The sequence below is a fragment of the Typopeltis vanoorti genome, chromosome 8, assembly GCF_054136105.1.
Source record: "Typopeltis vanoorti isolate ZY-2024b chromosome 8, IOZ_Tvanoo_1.0, whole genome shotgun sequence".
Taxonomy (NCBI): domain Eukaryota; kingdom Metazoa; phylum Arthropoda; class Arachnida; order Uropygi; family Thelyphonidae; genus Typopeltis; species Typopeltis vanoorti.
Genome location: NC_143556.1, coordinates 122,006,881 through 122,020,562, shown reverse-complemented (window position 1 = coordinate 122,020,562; position 13,682 = coordinate 122,006,881). Strand labels below are relative to the sequence as shown.

At 36.2% G+C, this 13,682-nt stretch overlaps 1 protein-coding gene across 1 annotated transcript in view; it reads right to left on the bottom strand.

The window, feature by feature from the left end:
- Cubn (Cubilin) overlaps positions 1-13,682 on the bottom strand; it is a 2,223,842-nt gene that overhangs the window by 846,620 nt on the left and 1,363,540 nt on the right. The window contains exon 45 of the mRNA XM_090396294.1: positions 9,489-9,691. Within this exon, the coding sequence (XP_090252420.1) occupies positions 9,489-9,691 (203 nt within the window). The remainder of the gene's footprint in view (positions 1-9,488; positions 9,692-13,682) is intronic.

Here is a 13,682-nt window from a genome sequence, read left to right as displayed (position 1 = left end):
CTCTATCTATGCATCCTGCTTTTCATTGACATTCATACTAATCATATGAATTATGACATTCATAATTCATATATCATGGCCATTAGATAAAGCACCTACCTCTGCTACAATGACCAAGGTCAACTATATGTATACATTTTTCATATTTTCTCCACCCTCCAACACACTATTTGTATCGACAAATTACATTTCACCCATTTCCGAGGGACTGTCTCCAATGCTGCTAAACCCTAATACTGAAATATTTATGTCTCCCAGCACTTCCAAATGCTTACATTTTGATCACACACAGGGGTGTAGCTAGGGGAGTGCGGTCTGCCCCAGGCAACACTTTGTGTTTAAGAAATCTTGCCATACTATCTATAGAACAACAACTGAGTGATGAAATAGACTTCGACAATGTCATCTACGATTTTGCTAACAGAAAAGCAAGAAAAATAGCATTTTAGAATGTTGGAATTAGTTTTACTTCAAAAATAAACATACTGTTTTAATTTATTTCCCTATATGTTGTTTTGACTTTTTTGGTGTGTATTGAGAGGGCCGGCAAACTCAGGGACTGCCCTGGGCGGCAAAAGCTCTAGCTATGGCACTGGTCACACACATACATTCCTGTCTCTCACATGTCACATTTTTAAACAACAGGATGCATACATGCTACATGTGATGTGAACTATGAAATCATTGAATATGCTATGAATAACATAGTCTTTAAATGGTGGTGGACTGGATAAAAATGTGTCAGAACTGGCAACTGCCAAGTTGAATATGGTAATACAACTGGATACAATATCAAGACAATAGTATCCTAACAAAAGACAACAAAACCATACAAAAAAAATCAATATTCATAATTTTTTTTTTATTGCAAAGTCACTAAAAACCATTCTAATAAATACATTTAATTGTGAAGTAGTCACATCAGTAGATTTGTTAAGCTAAATGGGAAAACAGCAGATATTCAAATAATTTGGGTTGTGAAATGATATTATTTCACAACCAAAATATTTTCACAAGTGAATTCAAGAAATAGTATAACAGCAGCTGGTAAGGGTGATATGTGGCCATCCTCAATGAGTCCCTGACTCATTAGCCTCATCGAGTTACGCTCGATGATGTTACGAATATGCAAGTGCTGGCAGACATAGAGTTGAAATCAAAAGGTATATTTCAAAAGTTAGGAAAATGACTCAGATTGTGATGAAGAACACATTGACAAGTAGAGTCAGGAAGATAATTATCCCACTATGATATGCCACATTTTGACTGCTCTGCACAGATTTGTTTCCAGAGGATTAGGAGGTGGTGGTGGAAAAGGATCTCTAAATGAGTAAACCTGCTGGTGTGTGTGGAATGCTTCCTGTTAGGTTAGATTGAAAGTGTGTTTAAGTTGCAAAGTTTAGCTGAAAAAGTAGAGACATGGCAGATAGTTTCACAAAAGAAATTTTTAGTATATGATGTGTAGGAAGAGAACGAGGGAATCATTCCTGGAAGTTGTGTAAAAGTGTGGTTAATAAGTATCTGCAGAGTAGATTTTCTGTGTAATGGCTGGAATGTATTGCCAGAGGTGTAGTTGTGAATGCCCTCACAAGAAATAAATTTAAGGAGAAGGGCAAGAGGTTAGGATGGTTCTCCCTTAATGGGTTTTCTGACTACATTGAGATGTATAAAAAGAATGACAATAATGTTAATTTGGTAGAATTGTGTAAGTAACTATGTTCAAAAAAATTACCTCCATGGATTCAGAATATTGACTCTGGAATCAAAACTTTTTCAAAACTACAATAACTATCATACTTCATTTTGAATATATTCACAGATAATTACGTAATCACTCACTCACTCACTCACTCACTCACTCACACACACACACACACACACACACTTTAGTAATGCACTTGATCATTATTATTATTACAGGCTACACAATGGAGTCCTTAGCCTCATCAAGAGAGGCCCTAAACATAATGCCAAGCACTAGCCAATTATACTTTGTTTTGAATTTATTCGCAGTCAACTACAACAGACTCTAGTTGCTGTGACTGTGATCTATTCCTTGACCACTCTCCATGCAAAAAAAAATAAAATAAAACTAGTCCTGACACTCCTGCTAACTAAACTCTTACTCAATTTCCAAGGATGGTCTTAGTTCTCCCATCAGCAGATCTGTTCAGAAAAATTTCTGCTGTATTAGTCTTGTAAAAACCTTTCAGTAATTTATAAATCTTAATCATATTATCTCTTTTCTGCATATCAACCAATTTCTGTAACCCACAAGATTCATTCCCTAGACCTGCAACTATCTTGGTCACTCACCTCTGGATCCTCTCCACCTTCTTCAAGAAACCCAAGGTGACAAGTGACTACACAACAGTAGTCAAGATGAGGTTTCACAAAGGCTCTATAAAGAGGTATAATAATCTTCTTGTCTCTGCTTGGCAGGATATTCTTCAGTAACCAAGTAATCTGATGAGCTGCTTTAGCCACTTTAGCAATATGCTCTTTAAACTTCCTATTCACTAACACCAGAAATCGCTAGGTTCATCAATTTCCTGGAGTATAGTTCTATCAATGTAGCACACAGTTGGTAATATTTTCATCTCAAAATGGCTTATACTTTGCCACAGTAAACTGACATCCATTCTCCTTTGCCCAGGCTGTCAGTCTGTCCAAATCATTGTTCAAAATTTTAACATCATCTTCATCATCAGTATCATTCATCTCATAGTTCCTCTCAGATTACTGTATCATTAATGTACAATTTAAATAGGAAACCAACTCAAGAACAGGCTGGCTTGGTTAGCCAAGAAGTTAACTCTCTAGTGAGGAGGCTGCATATTTGAATCCTGCCTATGCATGGATGTTTCTGAATGTCTTCTACCTTCATACGAGGGTTGGTCGATAAGTCCTTGCAAAAATGAAGAAAACATAGTATTTTTGGGACAAACATTTTTTATTTTTCAACATGGTCTCCTTTCAGGTCTATACACTTAGTCCAAAGATGCTCACGTTTTTTGATCCTTCCATATAGTATGATTTGTCCAACTCTTCAAAATAGGCAGTTGTTTCGGCAATCAATTCATCATTTGATGAAAATCTCTTTCCTACCAGTCATTTTTTCATGTTTAGGAACAGACAGTACTCAAAGGGAGCCAAATCTGGAGAGTGTGTGTGGGGGGTGAAAGGACTTCATAGCGTAAATTGAACAATTGCAGAAGAGTGAGCAGGTGCATTGTCGTTGTGAAAAAGAATCTTCTTTTTCACCAATTGTGGTCATTTTTCTTTTATTTCATTATTTAAATGATCCAGCAAAGATGCATAATACACTGTGGTAATTGTTTTGCTATTTTCCAAGAAGTCTATGAAGATTATGCTATGAGCATCCCAGAAGATGGTGGTCATAACTTTTCTTGCTGAAGAATAGTTTTTGCTTTTTTTGGTGCAGATTCCCCACTTGCAACCCATTGTTTTGATTGTTCCTTGATCTCAGGCTGGTAGTGATGAATCCATGTTTCGTCCACTGTTACGAAACGATGCAAAAATTCCTCTGGATTCCATTGAAACAGATTCAAGCTGTACGTATAGTTCACACGTTGATGCTTTTGAACATACTGTGAATAGTTTTCTCATATGTAAATGTTCATGTAAAATATTATGTATGCAGCCATTTCAGATGCCCACAGCCTTAGCAATTTCATGCACCTTCACTCTTCTATCATCTATCAACATATCATTGGTTTTTTTTCAATAATTTCTGGAGTAGTGACCACAATAGGGGGTCCAGAACATTTAGTCACTTGTGCTCATATGGCCACTTCAAAAGTTACTAAACCACTTATAAACCATTCTAATCAAAGGTGCAGACTGACCATAATGTTTATCAAGCTTAGCTTTGGTTTCCTGAGCCATTTTGCCTTTCAAAAAGTAATGTTTAATCACTACACGAAATTCTTTCTCATCCATTTTTCACAAATCATGGTACTTGTTCGATTCAAATGAACGCCAAACACAAAGTAATAGATCTATCTGATCCTCCAACAGTTGTCAGCAACTAAAAATAACCTCAAGACTAGACTTGAGGTTATTAGACCTTGCATGGACTTATCGAACAGCCCTCGTACATTCCTTCATATGAGTAAACACTCTCCCAAGATGGAATAAATCAGCATGGGTGAAGTACACCCAACCCTCCCGCAATGGGAGAGGACTTTATCCCAACGGTGGGGAAAAGTTGCAGACTGGAAAAAAAACAAACTCAAGAACAGAGCCCTGTGGCACACCACTAGTCACAGGCCTCTTATTGTACTCTACTCCTGAATAATCTACTCTCTGATATATCTCCATCAACCATTCTCTTATTCACTTCACCAACTTTATATCCCATCCCATGTCCTACAATATATCAATTAGAATTCCATGTGGTGGTATTCTGTCAAACGCCTTTGAAAAGTTCAGCAGTATCACCATAAACCCATTACCTTTATACAACACAGCTGTTACTGTATTATAAAACATCAAAAACTTACTGTATTATGACCTACCCTTCAACAAAACCATGTTGCCCTTAATATAGTATCCCCCTGCTGTCTGTCCAGGGGGATACTATATTTTTCTCTTGTATTTTTCTCTTGACCAACTTTTCCAGTACTTTGACTATGATTCCTGATATGCTGATCAGTTGATAATTTGCTACTACATCAGCCTTGAAGCCCACTATATGCAGCGGAACTATTCCCCCCCCCCCCACCCCAAGGGACTAATCCAGAGCCAAGACTTAAAATAAACAATGTGGTCAAAGGCACTGACAATTACCTAGCATCTTCTTGTAAAACTCAAGCTGATATTTTATCATCTCACATTATTTATTTATTTATCATCTTATTATAGAACCTTGATGTATTCACATCAAGGTTCTATAATATGCTATGGACTTCCAGTTCACTAATATCAGTTTCCATGTAAGCCTTTGCCTCTCTTCTTATTACTGCAGTTATCTCCATCTGGATGATATACTTTTGCAAAGTGTTCACTTAATAATTCTATTTTGCTGATTCAGTTTCCTCCCTACCACTGGAAATCATTAAAATCATTCTGCCATAAACATTCTTCCTTTTATTGGAAGTTTTTTTCTCTTGGTTAGACTATAAATTATATATTTAGTTTAATCCTTTATCCAAGTGTAAGCAAACAAAGTTTGTGCCTGAAGTATCTTCAGGACTGGGGGTAACTCGTAGCAAAGGCCTGGAATGCTATGTATTATGGGAAGGGTCACTACCCAGACCAGTTTCAACCTTCATTGAGGTCTCTTCAGTGGGAGCCAGACCCAGAGGTGACACCAAGGTTGAAGCAATGCAGAAGTCAGGTTTACCTATACGAGTTGCCAAAAGGTATCACACCCTATTATTGAATTATGCTGGATTAGAGGTAAACATGACTGGTTTGAACATGTTTGAACTTGTTGCAGTATTTAAAAGCATTCCAGGCTCATATTAATTTTAATAATTTTTCGCAGAACACTAGTGTTCCACAGAACATAGTTTGGGAAACACTGATCTATACCACTGCCATCTACTCTCCAACAATACCACTAATATTTTCACAGACAAACATCTATGCCGATAGGGAATCGAACCCGCAACCTTTTGGCTGGAGAGCAGATATGCTAACCACTCGATCAACCAGGCTGGCTGTATATATATATATATATATACACACATATAATTGATAGTGCTCTAGGTTTTTCTGAATCCTGCTTCTTCTGATGGTGAGCAAAAATCTAGATGGCGAGTAGGATATGTATGGAGGAGTTGCTTTTAAAAATAGGTGGTGTAGTTGGGATTTGTTATAGAACCAAGAAGGAACTGTTATATTTGTTTATGAATACAAGACATATCTAAAATAAGGGCAACAAAATTGTTGCATCACGTGAGTACCCTCACCCAAAAATTATTGGAATAAGGAATAGGATGGAAAATAATCCTGAGAAGAATAAAGATGGAGACAGCATGATGATTTTCATGAAAACAGACAGGACAGAAAAGGTGGAGGAGTGGTTTGATTATAGCCGAGGAGTTATGCCCTTCCAAGGTAGAGTTGCTAGAAGTAAATAGTGGTAGTGAAAAACAAGGTATTGAGGCAATATGGGCAAAGATGAACAGGATGAAATATTTAGCTGGTTGTTCCTATAGACCTAGTGATGTGGAGGGCAATGAGAAGGAAATGTATACTCAAATTAGCCTAGCAAATAAGAAAAGGGTGATGATTATCGATGATTTTATTTATGGTAACATAGTTTGGAATGAGCACATGGCATCTTTGAACATACATAATGAATTTCCTCAATTTCGGAAAAACGACTACCTTAGGCTGCTTGTAAGAAAAGGTTCACAAGCCTTGGATTTCTCATGATCTCATCAGAGCATGTTATTAAGGAAATGGATAAAAATGAGACAAATGCTGCTTGATCCCCACTCAAGAACTATCTGGCAAAGAGGTCCAGAATATAATAACAATAGCAATAATAATAATAATCTTTTCAGTCCAAACTGTTAGGGTCAGGCAACGAAAATCAATGCGAAATCTGCATGTCATCTTTATTTAATGGCCTTTCCAATTCAGGGTCAGCAAAAAAATATACTTTGTCCTTTGCTTTATATAAGTTGATTATATAATTCTAAATAAATATTGGGTTAAAATCTGTCTTGAAATCTTCAGCTTTAATTTGCCATAATGGTGGGCCTTGCGTGCGATAGAATCTCCATGGATGATCATAATTCCTGTAGATAAACTTATGTGTTGGTTACACATGACTTTAAATTTTTCAGGTAATGACAACGTATACTGAAATATTAAATAAAAAACTTTAATCAATACTTTCCTATATTTCTCTTGGCTGACACCAGAGACTATTCATGCATTAGAGGAAGAGCTTTCTGCTATGCTGATGCTGAACAACAACCTTTGGAAGATTCTATCCGATGTCTCAAGACCTTCAACAGAGAAAGAATTTAAAAAAATACGATGTTGGCACATTAAAAAATTTGAAAGTCTGAAAAAGAATGTTGCCTCCAAACCTCAACTACTGCTCAACATGGTAATAAACCTGTCTTCCTTTACACTGAAGGCTGAAGAACTCAGCGCACTCGCAGGTGGCAACAACTTCACCTTAGCACCAAAAAAAATACCTTCTGAAGAAATAATGACACAGGTAGAATGTGATATCTGCAACTTTCCCAACCATATTGACAAGAATATCAGACTAGATGTAGCCAGTGTTCTTATCAAAGCTAAACCACTGAAAACCAATCTAAACCTAAATCTAAAGAAGAATTAAAAGCTCTACAAGAAATGAAGAACAACAACAAAATAATAATCACCAAAGACATATAAGGGAAATGCCACTATAGTTCTCAACCAAGCTGACTACATAGGTAAGCTTACTTCTTTACTGTTAGATTGGTCTACCTATCTCCCTACTGAATATGATCCCATCAGCTCCTAAATCAGAACACTCCAAAAAATTGGTGTTATGAAGTCTTTAATTAAAAGGTTATCAAGCTTACAACAAGAACTTCTTACTATCAAAACTTGAATGGAATTTAAATGGTTACAACTCTCATCAAATGCAGCAGATAACTGACTCCTATGTTCCAGCACCGAAGGATTCTTCAACAGACCACAGGTTTCCAATCCCTTATATTTCTGGTATCACATAACCTAGTGACATAATTTTGAAAAAATATCACCTTATTCACACATATTTTCCTATGAACAAAATTTCTCATCTGTTAATATCCATCTACAAAAAACAAACTGTCACCTCTATCGTTAGCTTAGCTATTTTTTCCAGATACACTGGAAATGTAATTTGGGCAGACAGGTGAAAGTAGAATGTGCCATTTACAACATCTTCTGATGCAAAAAATCAAATCCAAGACCCACAATCCAGGTGAGGTCTCTCTTAGGTACTACTTAAGGTAGTTATGCCTTAAACACTCAAGAAATTTATTCTCTTTGGTTCCAGATGCTCTCTTCATTCCAGTCCATATTACCATAATTGAAATCACTCATAATCATCACCCTTTTTTATTAGCCAGACCAATTTGTCTAAACATTTCCTTCTCATTGTTTTACTTTACTACATTACCAGGTCTATAACAATACCTTATTGAACATTTCATCTTGTCCACCACAACTACACACCATACTGCTAAAAATTCAATGTCACTATATGCTTCTTGCATATTCACTCTAGATAGGCACAACTTCTCTGCTATCATCAATAACACTCCTCCTCTCTTGTTGTCTGTCTTGGCAAAAGACTACATATCCCTCCATCTCTATTCCTGTCAGAATGTCATCCTCATTTCAACCGTCTCACTTATACCAACAATTTTTGGTCAAACGAACTTGATCAACCTACAATTTCGTTTCCCTTGTTCTGAATACTTCTAGCATTTGTAAACATACACGCTAGCTCATTTCTGTTTAACAAACCCACTAATCTTACTTCTCAGGCATGACTCCTCTACACTCTCCCCTGTCCATTTCTGTCTATCATCATTGATATTACCCCCCCCCAAGACCTAAATATCACCACCACATCCTTGACTTCTTTTCTTGTACACTCACACATCTACTCCTGACACCATCATTTACACTTTTAACACAGCATCTGCTGTCCACCTTGACCTCCCTGTTTCCCTATCCATTCTGTGTTCCTTCTCTCTTATTCACTTCACTTCACTCACACAACTCACCTCTCCATTCACAAACTTGCTTACCTTTTTCTCCTGCTCTTCCACAGGTATTACATTCACTTCAATCATTCTCTCTCTATAGCAGCAACATTTCCTCCAAATGACTCACACTAAATCCATTCAAACATAGCCCTTTTTTTTTATACAGTTCTATCCACCACCCCCTTAAATTCATCCCACACATTCACAAAATAAACTCCTTTTCCTCACACAGCTCTTCTAGCATACCATTCATAATCTTCACTCACCTTCTCAAGTCATCATTATCATACCTGGGCAACATGCAGACTACCTTTCCTACCACACAGTATTTTTCACTCTCCTTAACCATCTTATACCGGCCATTAAAGATCAAATACGCCCCCTCAAAAGCTTCGTATTCATCATAAATTTCAATGTAATATCAATGGTATTACAATTTTAACATGCACTTCGCATCCATGGAAATGTGGACATATATATATATATATATATATACGTTCAGGCCGGTAGCGTGGTTAACAGTCTCATGACATCCCTTCTTACATTCTTCTTGTTACCAGTCAGATCATTCATTCAAACTACCAGCACCATTACAACAGAGTAATGTTAATGATTATTGATTATTAACTAATGACTAATTGATCAAACTTAATAACACCACAATATGATGCCTGACTCAATTCTAAGTTTCAGTAATTTATAATGAAAATTATTATACATCATAAACCAGATTGCAGTAATTCGTACTGAGGATCCATATCAATATGTCCATCAAAATCTAGCCTCATTCTTCTGTCTCCAGGTGACATGATAACCCAATTGCATTCAACATCATGAGGAGGAGGTGATGGGTAATTAGGTGAACTAATCTGAACCTCAGGACTGTTGTCTTGTACATTCAGGTGCCCTCCACATCCTAAGGAAAGTTCTCGAAAAACAAGTCTAAATCTCTGGATATATATAAATAAAAAAAGAAAAGAAAAGAAATTATCAGTCATCTGAACAGACACAGACTGCAAATCATATATTCAGTAAACAATTAAAAAATGTAAAATTATTATTACTACTATCTGAGACTTCCACAGAGTCAAGGACTCATTATTGGAGGACATACATCACCCACAAACTGTCAAACCTTCTTTTAAATAAAAATTAACACTAAATACACTTACCACTTCAACAGGCAAACTGTTCCATTCACTCAATGCTCAGTGACAGAAAAATCTAACTCTCTCACCTTTCTTAACAATGCACAAAATTTGTGCATGGATCATCCCCCATGTTCTCTCCCACATCTTCCATATAATGAAAAACTTTTCACCAGACGACAGATTATAATACTCATACAGAAATTTATATACCTTTATCATGTAATCCCTCTATTCCTGTATATCAGGATCTGCAGTCCGGATACGTGCATCTATGATCTATGATGATGATAATGGGTAAGTTAAACCATCATCATAAACCAGGCTGGCCGAGTGGCCAGCCTAGCTAGCCGAGTGGTTAGCGTGTCTGCTCTCCAGTCAAGAGGCTGCGGGTTCGAATCCCACCATGGGCATAGATGTTTGTGACTGTCTGTGGAAATACTAGTGGTGGTGGTGGTGGTTGGTGGTAGATGGCATTGGTGTAGTTGCATTCAGTTGATGGATTGTGAGTGGTGGAAGCAGAGTTGTAGAGTAGATGCCCTCCCTCGATGAGTCTTTGGACTCCCTGGAGGTGACAACTAATAATCATAATCTATGTTCTACAGACCCAATATAATCTCCAAAACTCTTTTTTGCACCTTTTTGACAGCTTCTTTATCCCCTCCAAAACCTGGAAAAAAAACTGAAAATGAACCGGCTATGCAGACTTAATGCAATCTGAAAGAATTTCATTGCTAGAAATCGAGTAACAGAAAGAATGAATGTGGAATAAAACTTTAATGAATGTAGATCATACTCCGGGATCAGAAGCTGATGAGATTGTTCAGTTAAATAAGTGCTCACTTTGTAAGACATTATTATTATTATTATTATTAACACCAGACCTGCAAGGAGTCAAAACACTCATCACGGGAGGTACACGCTGTTAAACACAAAGCCTAACAAACCATGATTTCGATTTATTCTGTGTATCTGAATGAACACAATGTCTGCCAATGCATTAATTTCACCAATCACTCTTCACACAAAGAACTTGCTTCTTATGCCCCTGTTCACATCCTCCTTATACAGCTTCCACAGATGACCCCTTGTTCTACCCCTTTCTCCTATGTAATGAAAAATTTCTTCCATATTAACTCTGTAACAACATTTTTCCAACTTAAATGTCTCAATTATATCCTCTTTCTCCTATTCAAAGGTTTTAAAAAGAAATAATTGTGAAACTAAATAAGATAAAAGAAGCTATGAACAGGAAAAAATGGAACTTAGAGAAATTAAAAAATACCAAGGAATTTGGAAATAGATTTGAGAAAGAATTAGAGGAAACAAGTTTTATCAAAACTGAAGATCCAGAAAAGAGAAAATAAAGAAGATTGCAGAAGAAGAAATTGGATATGTATGAGCTAAAAGAATAAAAAAAAAAAACTTGTGTAACTAATGAGATGATTTCTGTGTGTAGAGGATTAAGTGTTGTGAGGACATCATGTTGGAGGCTTAATGGATTGCATACAGTACTCAGAAAGGATTAAAATAGAATTTAATACTTCCTATATTTCGTCTCTCAGTCACTGAGATATCTTCAGGGATTACAAAAAAACTAATGTAACATAAACACAAATAACACACAATACTAAGCCCAACCACGTGAGTGACACTAAAAGTGTCATCCAAGTGGTTGGGCTTACTATTCTGGAGTTAGAATTAGAATTTCTGGGGAAGATCAGTTTGATTTCAGGAAGGATAGGGGAACAAGAGATGAGATTGGACTGTTAAGAATAATAAATGAAAGAAGTCTGGAAGTGACACTGAGCCCAACCACGTGGGTGACACTTTTAGTGTCACCTACATGGTTCGGCTTAGGGTTGTATGTTATTTGTGTATATGTTACATTACTTTTTTTGTAATCCCTGAAGATGTCTCAGTGACTGAGACGAAATACAGGAAGTATTGAATTCTGTTTTAATCCTTTTTGAGTGCTGTATACCAGCGCTTCCCAAACTGGGGGCCATGGGTTTTGTTGAGGGGCGGTGAAATAATGAAAACAAATTTAAAACGTTTTAAGACTAAGTAGATTTTTTTATTTTAAAAGAAACGTATTTAACTTTTATTATTTATTATTTCTTTTTTGTTATTTTTTATATTTTAATGGAAAAATTCACAAATTGGTGTTGGTTCACAAACTTTGCTTCCTGCGTATTTCGGCGCTTAATGAATATTAGTAAATATATATTGCTTATTCATATGTTTCATTTCAAAGCAGTGGTTAATTGTATTTACTTCGAATGCTCTCCAGGGAAGCTCCAAATCTTCCTGTCCCTTTCATCACACGTTCGTAATCAGGGACTGTTGATATTGACTTTATATACATATCAAAACTCGTTTTATATTATCACTGTCATCCGAGCTAGTTTTCTGTTACCAATAAAAGTTTCGCATATACTTAACACATGAAAAAAAGCTTAAACAAGTTCATGTGGGATAGTAACTCACTTGCAGTGGTAAACAACACGCCCTCACTAACAGCTACTATACTGCAGAGGCAATAAAAACAAGTACTTTTATTATGAGAGTGAATAAGGTATGAGGAGTCTGTGTAATATATTTCTCAACAAATAGTGCAATTAGAGACAACTGGGATAAAAACACACTAATTAATAAATCACATGTCCCCTCATGCAGAAACTATGCTGTATAGACTGAAACAAAACCATATGTTGCATGGGCAAACACAGTATCTAACTAAAAACTATTGTTATTAATTAAATGTGTGTGAGTTCGATTTCCCAAGGCAGCAATAAAATTCAACCGAACGTGTTAAAATTCGTAAAAGTGTTAAAACTAAGTAATATATATATATAATGAATGTTATGGCAGTTTCACATATGGAATTCGGTTGAAGAGATTTAGCATTTCAACTCAATTGTCAGCTATGCTTTTATCTTTCGGTTGCACGATCTTTTGTTAACACCGCACCAATCATATGCATGTTTTAATAACCTACCTTTGCTGTCTGTTTTGCATTAGACTTAATTACAGTAAAGGGAGAAAAGTCACAAAAGAGAAAAATGTTCCTGGTCTGGGGATTCACTTATTCAGGTAATATTCACTAATTTCATGTTATCAGTCTGTGGTGTGCCAGTAATGGTAAGTGGTGATATTATTTGATCTATTCTATGTTAAAAAATTTAACCCTGAGATGGATAAGTGGCTGATAAAAAAATTTTAAAAAATCCCGCAAAAAATCAGAAGAAGCTGAAAGTTTATTTTTCACTTGGTTAGAGTATAATAAATTTAGTTTAATCCTTTATTCAAGTGTGAGCAAACAAAGTTTGCGCCTGAAAGTATCTTCAGGACTGGAGTAAGGTGGTACAACACCAGGAAAACTCGTTGTAAAGGTGGAGCAAGCTACCAACACTCCTGTCTCAGTATCTCCTATAATGCAAAACACATCTCCTTGCAGATATGTCTAATATTATGCATTAAGGGAAGGCCACTACCCAGACTAGTTTCGACCTTTATTGAGGTCTCTTCAGTGGGAACCAGGCCCAAGTTGAGATACCAGGCAGAAACTTTAGCTGGTCATCTCTACCTATAGGAGTTGCCAAATGGTGTGCCGCCCTTTTTTAATAAATTACTCTGGATTTAGAGAAAGATGTTGAAAGTTTATTTTTCACTTGGTTAGAGTATAATAAATTTAGTTTAAAAGGATTAAACTAAATTTATTATAATCAGAATAAGCAGAAACAGACTCAAAAAAAAAAAAAAAAGGACAGTATTTCATATTTTACCAGAA